The sequence below is a fragment of the Oreochromis niloticus genome, linkage group LG3 (assembly GCF_001858045.2).
Source record: "Oreochromis niloticus isolate F11D_XX linkage group LG3, O_niloticus_UMD_NMBU, whole genome shotgun sequence".
Classification (NCBI taxonomy): domain Eukaryota; kingdom Metazoa; phylum Chordata; class Actinopteri; order Cichliformes; family Cichlidae; genus Oreochromis; species Oreochromis niloticus.
Window position 1 is genome coordinate 37,081,120 of NC_031967.2, and position 25,260 is coordinate 37,106,379.

At 41.4% G+C, this 25,260-nt stretch overlaps 1 protein-coding gene across 5 annotated transcripts in view; it reads left to right on the forward strand.

The window, feature by feature from the left end:
• Positions 1 to 8,561: 8,561 nt before the first annotated feature.
• The window catches only part of LOC106097725 (uncharacterized), a 28,449-nt gene continuing 11,750 nt past the window's right edge, over positions 8,562 to 25,260 (forward strand). Inside the window, exons 1-24 of one of the 5 annotated variants that reach the window (XM_019351423.2) lie at positions 8,562 to 8,712; positions 10,938 to 11,025; positions 11,111 to 13,739; positions 15,187 to 15,248; positions 15,593 to 15,631; positions 15,741 to 16,151; positions 16,362 to 16,588; positions 16,833 to 17,008; positions 17,214 to 17,348; positions 17,978 to 18,076; positions 18,180 to 18,834; positions 19,024 to 19,110; positions 19,211 to 19,245; positions 19,997 to 20,149; positions 20,326 to 20,454; positions 20,684 to 20,722; positions 21,260 to 21,385; positions 21,901 to 22,027; positions 22,611 to 22,781; positions 22,863 to 22,897; positions 23,133 to 23,297; positions 23,406 to 23,540; positions 24,478 to 24,516; positions 24,596 to 24,736. In XM_019351423.2, coding sequence (XP_019206968.1) covers positions 11,391 to 13,739; positions 15,187 to 15,248; positions 15,593 to 15,631; positions 15,741 to 16,151; positions 16,362 to 16,588; positions 16,833 to 17,008; positions 17,214 to 17,348; positions 17,978 to 18,076; positions 18,180 to 18,834; positions 19,024 to 19,110; positions 19,211 to 19,245; positions 19,997 to 20,149; positions 20,326 to 20,454; positions 20,684 to 20,722; positions 21,260 to 21,385; positions 21,901 to 22,027; positions 22,611 to 22,781; positions 22,863 to 22,897; positions 23,133 to 23,297; positions 23,406 to 23,540; positions 24,478 to 24,516; positions 24,596 to 24,736 — 5,535 coding nt within the window. In that variant the 5' untranslated portion in view covers positions 8,562 to 8,712; positions 10,938 to 11,025; positions 11,111 to 11,390. The other 4 variants (XM_019351424.2, XM_025904150.1, XM_025904154.1 and 1 more) reach the window with 4 other exon arrangements.

Consider the following 25,260-nt stretch of genomic DNA (forward strand, 5'->3'; position numbering starts at 1 on the left):
TTTTTTCATTTTAGCTAAAGTCCGGGACAAACTGTGTTCCTTTTCACCTTAATACGAAACGCGTAATATTTTCTCTGAATGAGGGACGATTCCGTCTTTTTACAGGCAACTCTACTAACTAACCTTATGAATAAAATACAGTTCACTATGGTATCACTAACATCACAGCACCCACCCAGCTGTATAGAAACTCCGTCATGCTAGCTAGCACGCGGTACGAGTTATTGTAACTGACTGTAAAAAGTCAGCACAACGAAAATAAACTCCACCTAAACTTGGTTTATATCTGACCCAGATAGACTGCAGGTCATAACTTCTTACCTGAAGTTCAGTTCACCTGACACTCGGCCGCCTCGGGTCTCTCCTCCTCCTGCCTCCCGCCTCCCTTTTTCTCTCATCCACCTGCTGGCCTCCACCACTTGCTAATTTTACTGAATCTGGGGAAGCGCCGCCATAGCCACCACCACACAACTGAGTTATTTTTACACACCGACCGGCATCTGGACAAACCACCACCTTTCATTGTTTATACCGTTACAAAGAGGAAAAAAAGTCACCGGGCCACCGAGCAGTTGGCACGCGTGCCGAGGGTTGCCGACCCCTGCTCTAAGCAGTGGCATCAGAAGATTTCGAAGAAGTATTAGGGACACAATAAGAAAAAACAATCCATCATTTTGAGAAAAAAGTTTAAAATCTTGAGACTAAACATGTAATAGTTTTTCAGAAAAAAGTTGAAATGTGGAGAATACAGTTGTTGTTTAAAGACAAACTAGATTACAGTTTTACTACAACATTACAAAAACTTTAGGAACTCTATCATCTAGAATATGTTAGAAAATTAAATCTGTCATAGCAATCTTATAAAGCTCTGTGCACAAGGGCAATAAAGCTAATAAAAATCAAGGATTAGCATCAGAAATCACTTAATGGGAGTAGGAACACTTCTGACAAATGTTGTAGGTGAACACTATTTGACACTGCATTGACAAATATCAGTGAACCTGTTAATATTTTATGTTTAAATTAAGTTTGTTTTTGTTGTGCAGGTTATATCCAGCAGTACATCTATGAGGCCAGATGACACAGCTGAGTTAAACAGAAAACATGTCTTTAAAAAAAATAAGAGCAGATGATCAAGTTTTTACTTCTAAATCAAGACAGTACTATTATGCCACCATTCCTTCTTGTATTTGGTCCTAAAAACCTCAGAAATGCATCTCAAAACATACTCACAATGGCAATAGCACGGACTGCAGGACTGTGAAAAATCTTGGAGTCTTTTTTTTAAAACAATGATTTATCCTTTATATCAAACATTAACCAGATCTCTGGTACTCTCTTCTTTTCATATGTGCAGTGTTAAGGCTGGATGTAGTCAATGTTACTAATTTCAAACTAATTTAAATCTCTCCAGTGTGCTTCTCTTCTATGTTTGCACATAAAATAACTGATCTGAATGAGACTTCTTCTTTTGACTCGACTCTTACGTTGGATGGGCATGTCAGTTCTCTAGTTCGGTCTTGTTTTTATCATTTAAGCCCTATTTTATCTCATTCTGAACTGGAGATAGCTATACATGCATTTATTTTCTCACGTTTGGACTATTGTAACTCACTGTTTATGTGTCTATGCAAAGTTTCTCTGGATCATCTGCAGGCTGTGCAAAATGCTGCAGCTAGGCTTTTTACAAAATCCTCTAAGTATTCACATGTGGTCTTGACATGTAGAGCCTTGCATGAACTGGCACCAGCCTACATCTCTGATCTGCTACAGCCCTATGTCCCGAGCAGGTCCCTGAGGTCATCTCATCAGCGCTTCCTTGCTATAAAACAGACTAAGATGAGAACTAAGGGTGATTTTGCCACTGTGGCCCTGAGATTTTGGAACTCTCTCCCCCAAACCTTAAGAATCAGAATCAGAATCATGTTTATTGGCCAAGTATATGTGCAGACAAATACAAGGAATTTGGTTCCGGTAGATGGAGGCTCTCAAGCACAGCAATGTAAATCTCACACACACACACACATGTGTCTATATATACATTACACATGCATACACATACATACACAAAGCTGTGTAAACCAACTATAAATAACCAATCTAAACTTATATACATAAAATACAGAAATGAAATGAGGTGGAATGAATACTACAGAATGTACATAAGGTACAGTTGCAGTCTGGCAGTGGGAGCAGTGTGACAGGTCAACTGTTTAGAAGGGAGATGGCGAGGGGAAAGAAACTGTTCCTGTGTCGGGTGGTCCTGGTCTGCACCTTCTGTACCGTCTGCCAGAGGGCAGCAGATCAAAAAGTCTGTGTCCAGGGTGTGAGGGGTCTGTGATGATTTTCCCTGCCCGTTTCCTGGTTCTTGAGAAGTACAGATCCTGGATGGAGGGCAGGGGGGCGCCGATGATCCTTTCTGCTGCCCGTACAGTCCGCTGCAGTCTGCTCCTGTCCTGTTTAGTGGCTGCACCATACCAGCCTGTGATGGAGGAGCACAGGACAGACTCAATGACTGCAGTGTAGAACTGGATCAGCAGCTCCTGTACTTCCCCAGTTGTCTCAGGAAGTACATCCTCTGCTGGGTCTTTTTGAGGATGGAGTTGATGTTGGTCTCCCACTTCAAGTCCTGGGAGATGGTGGTACCCAGGAACTTGAAGATCTTCGCAGTCGACACAGGGGTATCTGATATGGTAAGGGGGGGCAGAGTTGAGGGATGTCTCCTGAAGTCCACTGTCATCTCTACAGTTTTAAGAGTGTTCAGCTCCAGATTGTGCTGACTGCACCAGAGTACCAGCCGCTCAACTTCCTGCCGGTATGCAGACTCATCACCATCCTGAATGAGGCCAATGACAGTGGTGTCATCTGCAAACTTTAGGAGTTTAACAGCTGAGTTCTTGGAGGTGCAGTCATTAGTGTAAAGGGAGAACAGTAGTGGTGAGAGGACATATCCTTGAGGGGCACCAGTACTGAGGGACCGAGTTTCAGAGGTGATCTCCCCCAGCCTCACTTGCTGCTTCCTGTCTGTCAGGAAGCTGGTGGTCCACTGACAGGTAGCTGGTGACACGCTGAGCTGGGAGAGTTTGGAAGAGAGAAGTTCAGGCACGATGGTGTTAAAAGCCGAACTAAAGTCCACAAACAGGATCCTGGCATAAGTTCCCGGGCGGTCGAGGTGTTGCAGGATGTAATGCAGCCCCATATTCACTGCATCATCCACCGACCTGTTTGCCCGGTAGGCAAACTGCAGAGGGTCCAGCTGGTGGCCTGTAATGTCCTTCAGATGGGCTAACACCAGTCGTTCGAAGGATTTCATGACCACAGACGTCAAGGCGACAGGTCTGTAGTCATTCAGTCCTGTGATGGTGGGTTTCTTGGGAACAGGGATGATGGTGGAGCGTTTGAAGCAGGGTGGAACTTCACACAGCTCCAGGGATCTGTTGAAGATGCACGTAAAGATGGGAGCCAGCTGTTCAACACAGGTCTTGAGGCAGGAGGGTGAGACACCGTCTGGTCCGGGGGCTTTCCTGGGCTTGTTTCTGAAATAGTCGGCTCACATCCTCAGTGTGGATTCTGAGTTTCAGGGAGGAGGAAAGGGGGGTGAGAGGTGTGATGGTGGTCGTTGAGTCTGGATTGGAGAGGGTGATGGTGGTCGTTGAGTCTGAAATGGGGAGGGTGGTGGTGGTCGTTGAGTCTGGATTGGGAGGTGGTGGTGGTCGTTGGGTCTGGATTGGGGAGGGTGGGGTGGTCGTGGGTCTGGATGGGAGGGTGGGGGTGATCGTTGAGACTGGAATGGGAGGGTGAGGGTGAAGGGGGAGAGGTGGAAGGTGTGTTGGGGGTCAGTGTCTGAAGCAGTGTCTCTGGGGAGGGGAGGGTGAGGCGTGGTCTGTCCGTCTGTCCGTCTCAAACCTGCAGTAGAAAGTGTTTAACTCATTGGCCAGGTCTTTGTTTGCTTCAACAGTGGGTGGGGGGCGTCTGTAGCTGGTGATTTCCTGCAGGCCCCTCCACACTGACGCAGGGTCGTTGGCTGAGAGCCGTTCTTCCAGTTTCTGGGAGTAGATCCTTTTAGCTGCTTTGATCTCCTTGGTCAGTGTGTTCCTGGCCTGCTTGTACAGGGCCCTGTCACCACTTCTGTAGGTGTCCTCCTTGGCCTTACGAAGATGTTGGAGTTTAGGAGTGAACCATGGTTTATTGTTGTTGTATGTGCAAAAGGTCTTTGTTGGCACACACACGTCTTCACAAAAACTGATGTATGATGTCACAGTGTCCGTGAGCTCATCCAGGTTCTCAGATGCAGCTTCAAAAACAGTCCAATCAGTGCAGTCAAAACAGTCCTGCAGTTCCTGCTTTGCTGCGTTAGTTCACTTCTTCACAGTTTTGTCTGCAGGCTTGGCACGTTTGAGTTTTTGCCTATAAACTGGAATAAGATGGACCATGCAGTGATCAGAATGTTCCAAAGCTGCCCGGGGCACAGAGCGATAGGCATCTTTTAGAGTGGTGTAACAGTGATCCAGTATGATGTTGTCCCTGGTGGGGCAGTCTATATGCTGTCTGTATTTAGGGAGTTCGTGGTTGAGGTTTGCTCTGTTAAAATCCCCAAGGATAATTGTAAAGGAATCCGGGAATTTCCTTTCCAGGTTGGTGATCTGGTCAGCCAGCTCGCACAGTGCGTTGTTCACGTTGGCCTGAGGAGGGATGTAAACTCCGACCAGCATGAAGGAAGAAAACTCCAGCAGTGAATAAAACGGTTTACAATTGATGAAAAAACTTTCCAAGTGTGGGCTGCAGTGTTTCTGTAACACTGTGACATCAGTACACCAACCTTCATTAATGTAGAAGCAGACTCCACCACCCTTTGTTTTCCCTGAGAGCTCCGTTTCGCGGTCCGCCCAGTGAAGTTGGAAGCCCGGCAGATTTAAGACAACGTCTGGGACTCGCTCACTGAGCCAGGTTTCAGTGAAGCGGAGGGCAGCAGAGCGTGCAAAGTCCATGTTAGTCCGGTTTAAGAGCAGTAATTCGTCGACTTTGTTTGGAAGAGAGCGGAGATTCGCGAGGTGAATGGAGGGGAGTGCCGTGCGGAATCCTCGCTGACGTAGTTTCACCAGCGCACCAGCGCGGGTCCCCCGTCTACGTCTCCTCCAGGAGCCACAGAGAGCTGCTGCGCCTCCAACTAAAATCTCCAAAAAACTTTCCGGGTTTGTGAAAAATGGATAAGAACTATAGTGAGACGACTGCCTGATGTTTAGCAGTTCATCTCTGGAGAAAGTGACGTGGTCTGAGTGACCAAAAGCGCAGAAAATAAACAGAAACAAGAAAAGTGCGAGAGAGCGCAGTACCGAGGCTGCCATCCGCGGCGCCATCTTGAATTTGAAAGAACTGTGGACAAGTAGTTGTTTTAAAAAACAACTCAAAACTCACCTTTTTAAGACTGCTTTTGGTAATCTTTGCCTTTTTTATATTGTCTGTTTTACCTTTTTACTATTTGTTATCTTATGTGCAGCACTTTGTGACTTTGTCTAGAAAGGTGCTGTATAAATAAAATTGTATTTATTTATTATTTATTAAACCATTTAGCAGCAGTTTGCAAAATGGGAAATATCCTTTGCATTAAGTGTGGCATGTTTCACCTCTTAAGGAAAGAATATTCAATTCAATTCAATTCAATTTTATTTATATAGCGCCAAATCACAACAAAAGTCGCCTCAAGGCGCTTTATATTGTACAGTAGATAGCACAATAATAAATACAGAGAAAAACCCAACAATCATATGACCCCCTATGAGCAAGCACTTTGGCGACAGTGGGAAGGAAAAACTCCCTTTTAACAGGAAGAAACCTCCGGCAGAACCAGGCTCAGGGAGGGGCGGCCATCTGCTGCGACCGGTTGGGGTGAAGAAGGAAAACAGGATAAAGACATGCTGTGGAAGAGAGACAGAGATTAATAACAGATATGATTCGATGCAGAGAGGTCTATTAACACATAGTGAGTGAGAAAGGTGAGTGGAAGGGAAAAACTCAATGCATCATGGGAATCCCCGGCAGCCTACGTCTATTGCAGCATAACTAAGGGAGGATTCAGGGTCACCTGGTCCAGCCCTAACTATATGCTTTAGCAAAAAGGAAAGTTTTAAGCCTAATCTTAAAAGTAGAGATAGTGTCTGTCTCCCGAATCCAAACTGGAAGCTGGTTCCACAGAAGAGGGGCCTGAAAACTGAAGGCTCTGCCTCCCATTCTACTTTTAAATACTCTAGGAACAACAAGTAAGCCTGCAGAGCGAGAGCGAAGTGCTCTAATGGGGTGATATGGTACTACAAGGTCATTAAGATAAGATGGGGCCTGATTATTTAAGACTTTGTATGTGAGGAGCAGGATTTTGAATTCAATTCTGGATTTAACAGGAAGCCAATGAAGGGAAGCCAAAACAGGAGAAATATGCTCTCTCTTTCTAGTCCCTGTCAGTACCCTTGCTGCAGCATTTTGGATCAGCTGAAGGCTTTTCAGTGAGTTTTTAGGACATCCTGATAATAAAGAATTACAGTAGTCCAGCCTGGAAGTAATAAATGCATGAACTAGTTTTTCAGCATCACTCTGAGACAGGATATTTCTAATTTTAGAGATGTTGCGCAAATGGAAGAAAGCAGTCTTACATATTTGTTTAATATGTGCATTGAAGGACATGTCCTGGTCACATGCATCCAAATGTGAACAACAGACATTAATGAATAATAATAATAATGGATTGCATTTATATAGCGCTTTTCAAGACCCACTATTCATTCACTCTCACATTCACACACTGGTGGAGGCAAGCTACAGTTGTAGCCACAGCTGCCCTGGGGCAGACTGACAGAAGCGAGGCTGCCATATCGCATCATCAGCCCCTCTGGTCATCACCAGTAGGTGAAATGTCTTGCCCAAGGACACAACGACCAAGACAGACAGAGCTGGGGATCGAACCGGCAACCTTCCAGTTACAAGATGAGATCTGTGATCTGTTGTGCACAGAAATCATTTTTGTTTCATAAACTGACTATTACAACTAACAGATAAAAACAAATATGACAAATATTTTTGACAAAGTTTTGATTAATTCAAAAGAACTTCATTTAAAAATACATTTAAAAAAAATAGTCTGATGTGTTTCTGAAAGTTGGTTTAGACAACTTGGTTTAGACATCTTATCAGAACCTTTTCCACCTGGCTTTACAGCTTTTGTGTACCCCAGCTTCATCTGTGCCTGTGAGTTTTCCAAAGCTGGGGAAATGGTGTAAACCCCCCCCCCAAAAAACGCAATAGACTGAATGCAAAAACATTGGATAAACCTATTTTTCTGAATAGAAATTTATAATAAACTCTAAGTCAAATGGGTAATATTACATTCACAATACTTTCATTCTAATTTTCACTTAATGTCATTCACAATATATTTTAAAGATGTCTACAATATTTGCAATGTAAAAGATATAAAATTTAATAAAGAAACAATATTGAACAATAAGTAGAATATATTAAAGTAGTGACTGTAAATTAAACTAATTAAACTAAAGTGATTTATTTTTATAAAAACAATGACATGTGAATAAATCTGTTTCAAGTTCCATGTTTTTATTCTACGTATCTTTGCATGATTCACAGTTCAAAATAATCCTTAACCAAGTTTTACCAGTCCATGGTGAAGTCTCTCAGTTCATCTAATGTCTGAAACAATCATTGTTAAATCCTTTTAAATTTAAAGTGACCTTTCTTCTGATTGGCTGCTGGTCACAAACAAAAGATTTGTGTACCTGACATAACCGTACAGGTCAGGATGTCCCCTTTCATCCATACCGAGTCAACAAAATATTACACAAAAGTTAACTGTATATATACATAAAAACAATAACAGTAAATAAATATGTAAGTAAACAAAAATGTAAATACATAAGCAGTGAAATGAAATGAAACAAAACAACTAAAAGATTAGAAGAGAGCGAAAGTGTGAACTGTATTACATATTTATACTAAAATCCTTTTTGAAAGGAAAAGGTTCAATATATTAAAATTTTATGAATAAAAGGGGAACTTGTGATATTATTACTTGTGACTACATTAGTATTATAATTATTTGGCAGAAAGCTTATTTCAGGGAGAATCATAACTTATTTCCCCCCTTTCACATGCTTCCTTTTTGCAAACTTATTTATGTCTCACAGTCACAACATAAATAATATTTTTATAATGTAAAATTAAATTGGTGATGGTGTGTAAAAGTAATTTCACATATTAAAATTCAGGCTGTGTTATAGTGGTAAAAAACGATATGATAGATCATCATCAAGGACATTTATATATGAATTGTTTTCCTATGGAAATTGCGCCACCGTGTGAAAAATTAATTATAGTACACTTATCCTGCGGCCACGATAAGCCATCACAGAGAAAGGTGTAGTGAAACTTCCAATAACAAACTCAATAAAAAATTTAGAACTCACAGTTGTATTTTTCTAAAAAGTAAACAAATAAAAGTGGAATTACTACAGTATCTTCAAAAGTTGTCGTTTCCGTTCGTGCTTTTATTTTGAAGGCAGCCCGTTGAAACGGAAATCGTTACGCTGGGTCACGTGGCTAGCGTTTAGCGTTTCCTTTCTGTTAGCAACGGTGTAGATTGCAAGAAGTTCTTCGCGAGGATACATTTGAGCACATCAGAACAAAGGGACTACACACATATAAAGCACGGTATGTACACCGAGTTGTTGTAAAAAAAACAACAACAAAAAAACCGCAAGCGATCAGCCGCTGTTTGTCGACCTGTGGTGGTAGTTTGTAAACGGGCCTGTAGGAGGTTGCAGTACTCCTCAGTAGCTGCATACATTGCCTTGCCTTTTTTGCCTCCTTGTGGCTGGACTGGTGGATTATGGTCTTGCCTCATATCTCACTGCTACACGGATTTTGCCGGACTTAACTCAGTGGCATGACTGTCGTTGTCCCACGTATCCCCACAATCACCGCTTTCCTTTCTTTTCATAGGTGTGAAAACCACAAGGGAACAGGCACACTACACAATCCCACAACAAATTTTAAATGCATTCATGAAAGGCAGCATTTACAACAAATATTGACAACATGAATTCTACTGGTTGAGAAAAACAACCACTTGTCCTTCACTTATGATAAGCCCCCACTCCACTCCACAGACCTGGCTTGTATTAAAGTTTTCTCTCCTTTGATGCATGTTAACCCCGCTCTTAAGACTCATCCCAGATGTGATGGTTTTGGTTATCAGTTGCCTGGCATCAGACATTAAGACAGTTGGACGCTCAGACTATGGAAAAGATCGCCTGTTATTAACCTGCTCCCACACCATTGATGTGCAGTGAGCAAAAATCACCTATCCACTGCTGCAGGTGCTTACTTAAAGGCAGTGTAAAGACTGCTGCAATGTAGGCTGACTAAATCCTTGACTAAAACTACAGATGTCATTAACAGCTAATCACGTTGTCTGCAGCTGAACTGTTGGTTAGTTGTGTTGTTCTATATTACCACTTACGGATCTATATTTTTTAAACATTTATTTATTTCCTTCTTTTCTCCTATTACCTTATTCCTCTTTGACATCTAGTAGGTGTGTGTATCTGTGCAATTCACTTTCTCTTAAATTACTTTTAAGCATAACCTAACTAACACAAGCAATACAAAAAAAACCAACAAAAAAAACAGTCACATTGAGAGAAATCTGTTGTGTTCACTTTTGGCCTCCAAATATTGTCATTGTCTCTGATTTTGCCATTGAAGTTATCATTGATGACTTTGGTAGCAAGGCTCTATATAGAAGACATGCACCAATCCAGTTTTGCACTGGATAACAGTTTGTCCCTAAAATAAGAGAGCCATCGTAGCACGAAGGGAGTAAACAGCAAATGTTCAGTAGTTTGTAGCTGCAGTTTTACCAACTACTTTTCTTTGGAGCTTTGCAAAGGTTTTTGAAAAATCGTCATTGGTTTTCATTCATGACAATGCTTTCTCTCACTGTTGCTGTGTTTAATGTAAGAATTGTTGGGAAGCTTTTACTGCACTTTTCGGAACATAACCTGTTGCATATGTGAAAACTTAGTTTGTCAAAAGTACTTGCATAATGATCAGGTACAAAGTCTGTACAGACAGTGTACAGATTGGTTAAATTATTCCACGGTGCAAAATGATTTTACAGTGACACTAAAGTCACTTAAAGTGCAGAGGGCTAATGTAACCAGTTAAATTAAGCGCAAGCAGACAACAGAGCATCAATTATGGTACTCAACTTTAGTCACTTATCTGATGCAATTCAAGATGAGCGGTGGAGTCTAATCTTGTCCCCTGAGGAGACAGAAGATCCTCATGAGCTGCTCTATGCCACCAACCTGCTACTGAGCATGGTTTATTGCGATCATGTTTAGAGGGTAGGAGGATGTGTTCATGACTTATGGCAGTTTGCACCAGTCGAGGTCCATCTGTGTGCTGTCATTACCAGAAAGTCAACGGCAGATCCAGCTTCCTTCACCAACTTTCCAAGCCATACGTCGTCTTTCTTCTGAATGCTGCCTTACCAGCACAGCACTGCAACTTGTGGACTGGACTTGGAGATCGTCATAATAAAAATACCACACCTGTTTAGCATGATTTTCAAAGTTGTGTGCATATGTTAGTTCGACCTTATTGGGTACTAATCATGGGTCTTGTTAGAAACATCTGGAAGTTGGACGATTAGCGCGCATGTTCCGTGTCTCTATCCACAGATCAGGGACATGCAAAGGATAGAGGAGAACAAGATAAGATAAGCTGCTTTGGAAGATCTATTAACCTTATTTTTCTAAGATTAACACCTCCTTTCTATTTTGTTGTTGTTGTCTCCTGTGTCTCCATTGTTTCAATCCCTTGTTTTCTATGTTTCTGATGCTTTTGTTTCCACCTTTCCTTCTTACTAGTGAAGACCTGAAGATGATATTGACAGAATGAGTCGGCAAATTAAGAAAAGGCCTCCCAGATGATGGATTTCATCTTTCGTCTGTGAAGGTTCTCAGTCATCTTTCCAAGATTCTGAGGCCCAGTACAACTCATTAACCTTTTTTCTTTGTTTTCTTTATTTTTAACTCTCCAGCTTTCCATTGCCATCGAAGCGTTACACCCCTTCTCCTGCACCAGGGCCCCAACAGAGCCCCCTACTTGGTGGGCTCCCAGGGAGCTCTTTACTGATCGGACAGCAAGCCGCATGCTTGTGGCTAGCTCAGCTCAAAGCCCACCTTGCGTTGACACAGATAAATAACGCTATTGCTCTTGGTGGCCGAACCAACACACGCGCCCCATTTATACCCACGACACCCCCCTGCACAACAGCTGCAGCCATCAGTCTACTAAACCTTCTGAAGGTTGCTAACACCATGTCCCATCCCTTATATAACCCCTATGCCTCTGGGAATCAAAGTTCAGCCCAGGGGCGCTATGGACAGTCCAGTATGCAGGCAGAGAGAGACTCTCATAAGACATCTCCTCATCTTGGGCCTGGGTCCAGCTTTAGCTCTTCTGGAGTTTCATCTGCGACTCCTGCAAAATCTGGAGGGATAATCCCGTCACTGCTAACTATGCCAATGAGCTACAGGCCAGAAGGGAGTAAGACTTCAATGGAAGAGGACATAAAGAGGTCCATAGACATGCATATAAGCAGAGCCAGAGAGGAGGTGAGGAATCAGCCTGTAAACAAGAGCAGTCATTTTACCAGCACTCAAAGAGATGAGTGTCATTCTTCAAGCAAAGATGTGGCTTCCTACGTGTTGTCCTCAACCTCTCAAAGACCCCCTGATGTTGCAAGTAGCACTAGCTCCATGGACTGGTTGCGAAGCTACAAACGGGAAACTGAGGATGATTCGTCTAAATACTGTTCATCATCTGCTTCATTGAGCTATCAAAGCACTGGTGACGGTAGGTTTAATGCCTCGAATGAAAGAGAGCGCAATGTGCAATCCATTCCAGGCTTAGGTGATTATGACTACCCAGTGCCAGACAAACCTGTGGGCTCTGCAGAGTCTACTTGTCCCAAGTACACTTCGGAAACAGCTGTGAACATCCTTATGCACTTTGGACTTGAAAAAGAGGACCTGGAACATCTGATCTCATACCCCGAAGATCAGATCACTCCTGACAACCTGCCTTTTATCTTACGACAAATCCGCATGGAAAAGGCAAAGAGATCTACAATGGCAGGTCCATCAAAATCCTACTATGATCCTCATTCCACCACAAGTACGAGTGGAAGGGAAAGGTTGAGTACTTCAAGAGGGGAAGGGATGTGTCAGGATGAATTGTCACCTATTGTCCAACCAAGTAAAGTGATTGATTATGGACATACTGGCAAATATACTGGGAGCTTTGGGGATGAGATTGGAAGGAGCAGCGGTAGAGCTGGAAGTACGCTGCTGATGGGCTCCTACGATAGTAGTGGTCTCAGTCGAGAACCACTGCAAAAAAGTATGACAGAGGTGAAAAACAGCACCTTGGTTTTTTCCTGTGATCAAGGCAGCTCTTTTACCAGTCATGGCTCAATGCGAAGCAGCGGTCCAGCTCAACAACTGCCCACACAACCAAACCAGCCTTCTCAAGAAATCTTCAAAGGTTTCTCTCTGCCCAAGACAGACACAGACATAAGACCTCTTAAAGCAGAAGTCACTAAAGCCCTTCCTTTGAAAGATCCAGAGCCAGATCGCCAGTCAGCATCAAAAAGCCAACTAACTCCTAATATAGTTCGTAGTGTGCATCCAAGCCGACCTGGCCTTGTACTCATTGGCAGCAGCAGCAGCGACAGTCACATCAAAGAAAAGAGCAAGACTCACGGGCAAGTACCAAATGTTTCTGAGCAGATGAACAAACAGCAAATGCAGCAGAAGCAGATACAACAGCAACAGGTGAAACAGACAATGCAACAACCACCACCAAAGCATCAGATGCAGCAACAGTTGAAGCAACAGCAGACGCAACAGCAACAAATGAAGCAGCAGCAGACGGAACAACAACAACTGAAGCAGCAACAGACGCAGCAGCAGACTCAACAACAACAACTGAAGCAGCAACAGACGCAGCAGCAGACGCAACAACAACAACAACTGAAGCAGCAGCAGACGCAGCAGCAGATGCAACAACAACAACTGAAACAGCAGCAGACGCAGCAGCAGATGCAACAACAACAACTGAAGCAGCAGCAGACGCAACAACAACAACTGAAGCAGCAGCAGACGCAACAACAACAACTGAAGCAGCAGCAGACGCAACAACAACAACTGAAGCAGCAGCAGACGCAACAGCAACAAATGAAGCAGCAGCAGACGCAACAACAACAACTGAAGCAGCAGCAGACGCAACAGCAGCAACTGAAGCAGCAGCAGACGCCCCAGGTACCTAACCTGCCGATCGGGTTGCAGCAGATGCAGAATCAGCCAGCTGTGCATATGGGACAAGTTTTGCAGTCTCAAGTTTTTTCGGCTGCAAAGCCAGTTCCACAGCCGTCCCTCATGCCAGGGCTCACGATGCCCGTTCCTCCGGGTCTCTCTCCGCTAATGCAGAACCTCATGAATTTCATTCATATACCGCAGCCCGCTTCCACCAAGCAGCTTCCAGCAAAGGTAGAAGTGACAAGGAATATCCCAGTGCTGGCCCAGATGCAAGACTACACTGCCGCTTCACCTAGGGTCTTTCCTCATACCTGCTCTCTATGTAACAAGGAATGTAATCAGATGAAGGTAAGTGGAAGATTGTTCGATGTTTTTGCTTTCTGTCAGTTTTTATTTATTTGACATGCAATGTTTTTTTGTTTTGTTTTGTTTTTTTTATTTTGGATCCCATTATAGGATTTTGGTTTGGAAAAAGTTTCATGGATGCTACTTTAAAGTTTATTTGGTTTGTTTTGTTCACTGTTCCTGCATAATGATGACTGTAGGAAGACTACCAACATGGCTTGCAAACATTTGGACAAATTTTCACATATTTCTGCAATTTAGTATTCTGTACCAGAATTTCTGAAGGATTACAGTGGAGACTAAACTTAACTCTATGTCTATCAGATATTGTAATTTAAAAATACTACTGATAAGAGACCTTCAGAATCTTCAGTGGTCTGTAATTGCAATTGATAGATTTAATGTCTTTTGACTTGATGTTAACCCATGCGAAGACATTCAAGGCATTTGCTGACAATGGAACGAAGGCCTCAGATGACGTGATGAGGAGGAATCTGCAAACCTGAAGAACCTGTGCATCAGAAAATGTTGGAAAATGGCTGTTTTTTTATTTGTCTCTGTCCTTGGGCTGCTGTTCCACAGTGCATATTCAGCTTTCCTTTTTCTGGAACTGTTGCTGAATGTGAAAGTTCCCCTTTTTGTCTTTTGTCATTAGAGTTAAGAATAGTGTGTTTTGTCCTTTATTTCATATCAGTAGGCACCTTGTTTTTGTGTAATACTGATTTTCTTTACTCATACTTTAAGTTAGTGTTTCTGTGTCACAAGACATTTACTACCACAGACATAAGCGCCCGCTGGGCCCAGTCATGAGCTACACAAGCACCAGCTTTAATTTGATGTATTGTTGAATCTCTCTTTATGGATCTGCCTTCCTTTGCTGCACCAAATTTCACATTTGGGCTCCTCGTCACAGAAACAGCGCCTTCCTCTTCTGGCCTATTTCAACGTCATCTTCCTGTCGCTACTCCAACTGTGATCGTCATAGGTGGTGCATTTTGTCCTAATCCAAACTTGGCCTCTCCTGAGACGACCTTGTTGGAACCTTGGGAAATTTTGATGCCATAAGAAGAGCCTGAGAGTCCAGAATCCAGAGCCTAAGATGACCCTTTTGTTTTGGTTGTTTGTAATCAGATGTTTGACTTGTGTTTTCTTTATATACTAAATAATTTCATTTTTAAACTTTTATCCCAGGAGAGGTACAATGTGTCATGCTTATTTGTTCCTGTTTTTTTGGCCTATGAAGGTTTCTAAGTACAATCCAGGCTCCTGGCTAATGTTATAATGCTTCTCCGTTCAGTGAAGGACTAACTGTTAATATTTTAATATTTTTTTTAAGGCCACTGCAAAGTTTAGTGACCTTTTATCAGCAAGTGATGTCAATGACAAATGTTGCTCCTGATAATAATGAACCTTGTCTAAATGTTTTTTTGTTTTTTTTTGTGACCACTAGGATTGGATCTCCCACCAGTATACCAGCCTTCACATTGAGAACTGCAAACTTCTGCGAAAGCGGTCAATCTTTCTTCTCTGTACTTCATGATTATGAACTGATATCTTTGGGGCAGCACAACCGTGGTTGTGCCAAAATGATGCCGGGGTTGTAATGCTAGGATAGCTTCCTAAGAACTGTTCATTTGTATTTTTTCATTTTTCTTTATCATTTTTGTAGCCCATTGGCTGCGTTCCTGTAAAGCATCTTAATGATTTGCAGCATTTACCATGAGCCATTTTCCCTAACCTAAATTGTTAAAAGGCTGAATACATTTCTGAGTTTCTGAATTAATGAACAATAATATATTTTTAAGGACACTCTACCTTGCAACAACTGAGAAAAATTTACCTCTGTTTTTCCACAGATACCCAGAATGGAACGGTGAAATAGCATCACTGCTAGGGTAAATATCTTCATTTGAAGTCATTTGGCGAATAAAAAAACATGCCAGCATTGGAGGCTTTCATTTTCTTTCATTTAACTATGCCTTTTTTTTTATATGCACTTGTTAGTGCATCAGGTACCAAGCCCTCTCCCTCAACTTCTGCTGAGACTTCCCAGAAGAAAACCAGACATGAGAGTCGTTCCCGTTCCCGCAGCCCCCGGAGCCATCGTGACTCAGAGCGTAGCAGGGACAGGCGAAGTAGCCGTTCCCACTCTCGTAGCCCCCGCTCTCATCGTGAGTCGGAGCGAAGAAGAAATAGACGAAGTAGCCGTTCCCGCTCCCGCAGCCATCGTGACTCTGAGCGTAGCAGGGACAAACGAAGTAGCCGTTCCCGCTCCGGCAGCCCACGTCGCCGCCGTGACTTGGAGCGTAGGAGGGACAGACGAAGTAGTCACTCCCGGTCTCGATCACGCAGCCCCCGAAGGGAGAGACGCAGAAGCCGATCACGATCTCCGTACAGCGCCAGATGTAATCGCAGGTCTGTCCAACATACATTTTGAGAACTAGGATCAATCAAGAAGATTTAGCTCTCCAGTGGATTGTTAAAGGGCGAAATATAACATGTATATAAAAATATAAATTTAAAAACACTTAATTGGTGGACAGTATTTACCTTTTGTATCCATGCTGGGTGTGTGCTTTGAGATGTTTATGAGTCATTAAGTTCTTTGATCCATACTTTTTTCAGGTCCCGGTCTCATTCTGACTCCTCATGGTATGACCGTCCTTCCTCTTCACGATATCGATCACGCTCACGGGGCCGCGAGAGACGATCCTCGCCGAGAAGAAGACATGAGAAACGTTCATCACCGAGGAGAAGCTGGGAGAGGCGATCCTCGACTGAGAGGTCATCTCCTAGGCGAAAGAAGTTGAGCAGCTCGAAGATCTTGGCAAAGAAACTGCTGGAAACACCAGGTTTGAAAATTGCTTCATGTTTCATTTTTTGGTATGTACTCATTAGTTTTTCTAAGATCATAGTCCCCCCCCCCCCCCCCCCCAACCTTAACTTTACTAATGCAGAGGATAAATGAAGACCATTGCCACCAGAAATGTCAGTATAGTTTTTTCTACTATTATAAAACTTTAAGAAACAGTAGATGATTGTCGAGACTTGGCACCCACCAAAGTGTGAATCTCTTTTGCACCTGTGGTCTTTTAGCTCTTCAGTCCTTATCAAAACAGTCTGACCTGGAGACTGTCGTCAAAACTTTGGCTCCTGCCCTGCTGGCTGAGCTAGCCAAGATGGAGTCGTCCCCATCAACATCATCATCATCGTCCTCACGTTCTGCATCTCCAGAATCAACTAAAGGGAGGCCTAGCACAGAGAAGACAAAGGTGACTTCATGTTATGCCTTTTTTCATGAATGGACAGTTTTGGACAATTTATAATGTGGTCAGTGACAGATGACGCAATTGTTGATGCCACGAAAGCAAGATTAAATCCTTCAACACAGATTTATACAAGCAGAAACTTTCAGTCCAGTTGTCATGATGAAATCTGCATTTGGTTTGTTCATATTTTTCTTCTCTGTTTCCACAGGCTGGTAAATCTTCCCCTCCGACCATGGTGAGGCTACAAGGGATTGTCAGTAGTCTCTCTCACAGTGAAGTGATTTCTGCTGTGGAGAAATTTGGAAAAACTAAGTCAGTTGTTTTGTTTAGGTCAAAATTACAGGTATGTACACTGAAATTTGTTCACTGTTATAGATGGATGAGTTCATTGACCTACTTGTGAATCTAGAGAAAGTTCCTCTCTTATTTGTCTCCTGGTTTGCTTCTGCAATCTAAGATAGATATTTATGCACTGGAGCTACAATTCTCTATAAATATACTCTCCGTTTATGGTTGTAGTCATGCATTCATTATGTGGTTTAAAGTCTGTTGGTTATCCTTACATTTCTTCTGTGGTCTCACACCCCTCAAATTCATGGCTACTTTGGATTATACTGAGCTTTTATATAGACATCGCAATGTCAGAAAATTTCCACTCAAGTCTAATGCTATGAAAGCATACACACTGCATTTTGTTTTTATTTTGCTATGTTGCATTATACATTTTTTAATCTATATATACATATTGCACTGAAAACATCCTTGGAATCGCACTGGTTGCTTGCAAGTTGCCACAGTTGCTTGTAGTTTGCATGGAAGACTCCAACTTGTCATCAAATACTTGTAAGCTACTGACAAGTGCTCATATATGATTTTTAGTGTGAATGTAGTAACTTAACAGTTTTGGTAGTAATCCAAACTAATGTATGTTTGTGTGTGTGTGTGTGTTTTTATGTGTTTGTACATATGCAGGCAGTTGTGTGTTTCGAGAACCAGGAAGATGCTGAGAAACTGAAGAGCTTGAAGAACTTTGACATAAAAGAAGTAACTGTCAGTGTTGTTGGTGAAAAGGTAACTTTGTTTTCCCTTGAGAAATACAAATATTAACATTGCTGCTATTCTGTGGGCAAATTATCAGTAATCTGATTAATCCAAAATTAATCTTTGTTTACAGGAAATTGCATCCAAGAAAACCACAAAAAGTAAACTGGAAACTACAGCAAAAGTCTCGGTTTCCAAAGCGAAAAACATCTCAGCTGAGCAGAAAGCTAAAACTGTAAAAACAGGTGATAAGGCTGAAGAAGCAGCTTCAAGCCTCGAAAAATCTAAGAGGAAATCTACGAAGAGTCCCGAAAAGCAGCCTAACACCAGTGATTTGAAACGAAAACCTAAACCCAAAGGGTCTCAAACCTGTGCTAAAGAAGCTGTGGTGGTACCTAAAAATACACCCAATACTACAAAGGCTGTTGAACCAATTAAAGGTGCTGCAGTTGACGGTGAGCCAAAAGTCTTGACTTCCAAAGCAGAAATGGCCTCAACCACGCAGAAATCTAAAACAGCAGGAACCGTGAAAAAAGAAAAAGTGGATCCATCTAAATCAACAACGTCAGAGAATATATCGCCACCAAAACCTACTGATCCACCTCAGATACCACAAACTGTCATCAAAAGTCCAGAAGATTCACTCAAAGCTTCAGAACAGACCGAGCAAAGTTCAGATTCTGCTGTACAAGAAGAAACACAACAGCCGACTGCAGGAAAATCACCTGAGATTTCTGTGGAGGCAAAGCAGACAGTTGAAAGTGTAGAAACGGTCACAAAGGACAAAGGTAGGTGGACAGAGAAAACATCTTCATGTGTGGTGTATCATTGACAGCAGGATGTTTAATGGAATCATAAGCTAAAGACTGTGCTTCTTGACGAGAACAGTGTTCAGATTTTTATTTAGATCAGCTGGGTAATTTTCATCCTATCTAAACTACCACTATTTAACTTAACTACATTTCTTTTATTCTAAGACTCTGTGACTGCAAAGAAGCCGGCCGCTGTTACCCAACTGACATTTGGGGAGCGGATACAAGAGCAACTGCGTCCAGAAAGAATCCGTAAGAAATCCCCAAAGATCTGTATGAAAGATTTCTCAATGTGAACACATTTTCTATTTTATAATTATTTTTTGTTTTTCTTTTGCTCTGCACTTTACAGGTTGTCTCAAGACAGTCAAACTTCCCAATTCAAAGGTAACATTAAAAAAAACACTTAAATTATACCTGTTAGAAAAACATGCTTTGCCAAAGTGGTTAAATTTTGATCTGAAATAGTTAAATTTATTTTAAAGGTTCATAGTTGGGTTATATCTCATTGTCAGGTGACACTCAAGTAGGAGTAAATGTAGAAAAGGTTTAAAAATTCACTAGGGATGTCGCAATACCAGAGATTTTGTAGTCAGTATAGTCACCAATAGAATTGCACGATTCTTGGTTACCAATTTAGTATCGAAATAAAACAATTATCTCATGTACTAACACAAACTAAAACTCCTTTATTAAAAATCTAGTTTAAAATGTTCAAATTATATGCACAGTCATCCAGGACATGGTGGTTTTGAGTGCTTAAAAAAGTTTTTCCTTCTTGAGTTTGAAAAGCGCAGTAGTGCTGTTTACACATTGCTTTTGTGAATCAGTTATTACTCTTTATGGATCCACCTTAAATGAAAAGTACTTTCATAGCTGACTCTTACTGCCTTTTTTATCAGTTAGTCAAGGTAGAGCTGTACTACGTAAAAAAAAAAAAAAGGAAAAGGAAAATTAGCATCAGAAACATTTTGTACTGAGTATTTTATTCCGATGTACCTCACTGTGTTCATAGTTGTAGACAGTGCTCAAAGTGAGGCACAGTTTATAAGTTAATGTTTGCATTTTTCAGATTTCTGTCTGGAATTTCTTCAATTGCAATTGTAAACTGATCCTGAAATTCTTTTCTTTTGCACAGCTTGTTTCGCTTGATTACAAGGTGCTGTTAATAAGCAACCTGCCAGAGTATCACGATGGCTGTTACGCAGAGGAGGACATCGCCAGTCTGCTCGCTCGACACAGATTTGAATATTACGACGACACGATCTATGTTATACCACAGGCCCGCATGGTAAGAACCAGGTTATGAATTTGCATTGGGCTGGATTATTACCTTCATTTTAAAGGCGCACTACATATCTTTTCTAAGACAACCTAACTAACATTTAGTTAGTTAATACATATTTTGTGAGTGCCTGTCTTCATGATTAGTCAGTAAAAATCGGTGTTTGGTTGTCTTTCCTTCAGGGTTTTGCCCTCATGCCGACAGCAGTGGCAGCTAAAAACATCGTGCTAGCATCAGAAAAACATGATTTTATTCTCAATGGGTCTAAACTTCGACTGCAGGTTGAGAAGGGCGACATTTTAATGACACCGGTAAGCACTGTGTGTAGATAATGCACTTTACTGTTGTGACAGATGTTATTAAAATTATTCGAAAATATCTGTTTCTGCTTGTTTATTTAAAATGTGATTATAAATGTAAAAAAATATTTTCTTTTTGTAGAGGCTATTAGTAATTTAAAAAATATCTTTAAGCTGAAATAAATTAAACCGAATCCGAAGTGATGTAATGATTTTTAACTGTTTTTTTTTTTTCTTTCAGCTTGAGTTTTATAAGTCTCTGATGAAACGGCTATGTTATGTAAGTAACACGCACATATCTCAGGAACAAAGACTACACTAGAATACCTTTAGATTTATTGGTCAGAGTATAAAGTTATGGAAGCACTCACATCCAAGTCAAAACACCTTGAAAAATGGGGACATACCCTTTTTTTTCAGATATTTACACAGGGCTAGGAAAGATTTGGATAACTTTTTTCTCCTGGAATAAATAAAATCCTCATTTAAAACTGCATTTTGTATTTTTTTAAACATTTGTTTAATGATTTGCAATGTGTGCAAAAAACTACGAAATTGGGAAGGAGCCAAATGCGTTTTTCACGACACTGTGTGTACATTAGTTTAAATATTTTTTCAACCAGTGTTATCAAAAACAGCAAGAGCTGCAATTATAAATTGTTTGGACAATGAAGATAGCTCCCAGGGTGCGTACCTGCTGTGTGAATATAAGTGCAAACTTAGGACCTTGATCTTGGAACTGTAGTATAAGAATGTTTGGAATGTCATACTGTTTGTGGATTTTTTTTTTCATGTTAACCTGGTTTTCTCGGAGCAGCAAGTGACTGACAATGGAGCAAGAACAATCTACATCAGGAACATCTCACCAGGCGAGTCCCGGGATCTCAGAGAAGCTTTGAAAAAAATGGATTTTGTAAGAAACTACCTGCCTCTTCTCAACAAGGTATAAACACACTCATAAATGCCAACAAGTGCATGTGTTAGAAGTCTGTGAAAGGCTGTATGAGATATGTGCTTGTGCAAGTGTATTCTTAACCATACAGAAAAATTGACAGATTAACTGCTTACACACTAAACTAAATGACATGCACCAACCTTCATAAATCCATCCTTAAAAAGAGATCATGCGTCTGGATTTGGATGCTACTTATCTTGAGGAAAGCACAACTGCAAAACTATAGAGATAGTAAAGAGAGACTGCAGGTAATCTGTTCGCTGAGCAATTCTTCATATGCTCATGCGCACTAGTATTTATCACATTACAGCATTAGTGCAGGGGTCACGTTGAGCATGGCTCCAGTGCATCATTGAGCCAGGATTTCTGACTTTTGAATCCAGTGAACTCCACAATAAAGCTGTACTTAGTTCACTCTTTCCATGTGTGCTTAGCACTTATTTTCTAACATTTACAATGTGAAATTAAAATGTTCAGAATAAATTTTCTTTCTTGTGTTTCAGGTGTTTATCGAATTTGAGTCTCTTCGTGATGCTGATCGCCTTGGCGTTTGGTACAGCCTTCTAAAACGGGCCACCGGCCACAAATTGTCAAGGCTGGAAATACCACACAGTGGATGTACCTCACTGCGTAAGTGTTTTTTAAATGGGATTTTAAACAAATATGATTTAAATGAAAAAAAAAAAAAGATAGGTAAAGTTAATGGAAGGTCATCTGGTAAGACCTTTCTTTCGCTTTCTGTTTGTGAAACACTCCCCTGGGCTGTGGATAAAGTGAAGACAAAACTGGTGCTTTATTGTTGTCCACAATAAATCATTGTGACACATTCCCTCAACTTTCATTCACTAACACTGTGATTCTCGTCCCCACAAATCCTTTGATGCTCATTTGCCTTGTTATCTCTCTGACCTCTTTTCTGGCCCCTCCAGAAATCTTTGCTACATCAGTGGTCAATTCCCTTCTGCTTGTCTCTGCCCTAGACACATGAACCAGAGCCATCACTTAAACTCCACTTTTTCAGTCTGGCATTTGATCTAACTTTCTGATGTCTATGATACCTTGGGTATCTGTAAAGGTGCTTAAAGTTAAAATAAAAGTCAAAACATTGATATTACTGGATCATTGTAAATATTAAAAACCTGTTTTCCACCACTCATTTTTCCTTTTCTTTGCCCCACAAAAATTTAAACAAAACTTACTTTTGCTTGTGCAGCACCAAGATTGCCAGACAAAGCTTTGCCAGACAGCGAGGTTGCTGTTGATGGTGCAACTGTCCCAACAGAAGATATTACCATCCCACAACGCAGCACTTCACCATATTGGATCACAATGACAACTAGTCCCTTTGTTTTCCCCACTGTCTCTCCTTGGTTCACAATCCCAGGTGAGAGAAACAGCTGAAAACTAAAATTAACCTCCAGATAAGTGTTGACTGTTACTAACTGTGTGTGTTTTACACTTCTAGAGTATTTTACTGTCAGTGAACCTGATGACATTGAGGTGAGTGCATTTTATAAGTACAGGTTTCATGTGTTAAACAGGAATCCTTGAGTAAATACCAAGAGGCGTCCATTTTTCCAAATACCGACCTCAAAAGCCACGTTTCTTTTTTTATTCTAAACTTGGGTTCATTTTGTCTTCTCTATGTGGTCAGTTATAGTAATATATTTTTTTAAAAAGTACTGCAAAGTTTCTGTTCACATAAACTTTGGTTCTTGAACCTTGTGTCTTGTAGAAAGCCCAATCTCAGGGTTCTATGTTCTCCACGATCATGTTGACCGGTTTGCCAGAAGGAAACTACAGACAGGAGGATGTCGCCAAGCTGGTGTGGCGTTACTTCCCTGATCAGACTGTTCAGACTCTGTACTACAACATAATCGTTTTATCACTGCAGAGGAGGGTGAGGAGTAGACCCAGCAGGCTGATACAGAGAAATTTGCATTTGCAAATTTAATTCAATTTAATGATTAATATTGAATGTTTCCTTTGCATCATTTTTCCCCCCCAGGCCTTTGTATTTTTTAACAGCTGGGATGCGTGCTGCGATTTCGCCAGAGATTACCTCAAAGATCCAGTTACTGTTGGAGAGTGGACGCTCAAAATCCACGTTGTTTTACAAGACATGCGTCCTGGTTCAAGTGAGGTATGAAAAACTATTCAGATCCCAATCAAAACAGATTTCTCCTCTAAGGAGTGAGCACAGCATCATCCATCTGTGGGCTAATATTAATAGAATGAGAGTCAGAATACTTCATTAATCCCTAGGGGAAATTATGTTGGTTACAGTACAAACGGTAACAAAGACAGACAATACAAAAAGTTAGAAATAGAACAATATATACATACATATAAGTCACTTATTGATAAATATCTGAATAAGAAATGGAAAAACTGAAAATATGCATGACTTTCATATCAAGTATTTATTATTATTTTGTCTGTGTTTGTTCTTTCCTTTTTGCGACAGCAGCACAAAAGCTGCATGAACTTTATCCACTTTTCTGTTCATAGGCGACAACCCTCGTCATTCCGCCACCACTTTAAAGTTTCCACAGAGCTTCTTGTGAAGTCAGCTCTGTGTCCCCAGACATAGGTTATAGAGTGTTTCACTGACTATCAAGCAATGCCCTTACTTATTTTCAAACTTCAGTCACTGCTAACCTTCTAGCTTCAGAGTTTCCCATCTCAAGTTTCCTTGTGGGCTAGCTATTCAGGCCCTTTGTGAGAACTCTCTCCACAGCTACATGTTAAGAGGAATTGAGGTCGACAAATTTTGCGGAAAGTTACTGAGACTCAAAAAGCATCGAATAGTTCCTGCAAAACTTTGGTTATATGTTATGTCGTTACTGTCCTGAAGTATGAATCCTTTCCCACAAAGATGCAAACCAGGAGTTGTAGCACATCTCTGAGGGATCGAGTTACTTCTCACTTACAGTGGAGTCCAATATTTATCTTATTAAATGTGGTCAATAGAACATTAAAAAACACTCTAACCAGGAGGAGAGTTATTCAATAGTTATTTTACAAACAAAGGATCAGTAATTGATGTAATCCGCTTTCATCTTCTACTCTTTTCACAGGAGAACATGTACAGAAGCATGATGAAATGGAGCAGCACTGTAAGTCAGCAGTCACATAAATCCGTCCTGTAAAAGCAGCAGGCTCGGGTCTCCCATCTTAACGCTGGTTGTTTTTCAGCATGTTCCAGAGTCTGAGTCTCTGGAGGACCGGCTGCTGAGTGTGGAGGTCTCCGAGGTGAATGTGGACCTTCTCATGATGATAATGGAAGTGTTGGCGTCCATTGCTGCCTTTGTCAGATTCTTGCCGCTCGCCAACAGGGTACGATTTCATAAACACCTGCAACTTTTTCACGTTTTACACGAGGCTGCAAGGCTTGTCATGGTGTCTGCTGCTCTTAAAATGCAGCTTTTTCTGAAAAGACTTCAGAAGGTATTAAGTCTTTAATTTCACCCGCAAAGCTGGTACAGTTTGGTTCAGTTTACACTGCTTAATAAAATTAAGGGAACAATTGATTATTGCAGAAAAACACAATCATTTAGAATTCAGGGAAATTCAGTTTGGCTTTAGCAGTCCTTCTCCTTGTACAAAGGAGAGGATACCTGCTGAATGGTCATTGCTCTTCTGTGGCACTATTCAGCTCTCCTTGTGCATAACACACCATCTCCTGATATTTTCTTCACACTTTTGAGGCCGCACTGTTAGACACTGCACATCTTCTTGTGACTGCCATTCAGGAGGAGCTGGACTGCCTATGCAACCTGAGTGAGCTGCATGCACAATTCCACCAGCAGTGAAAATCAGAGAAAATTCAATCAGGGAGGATAAAGAGAGCAATATGTGGT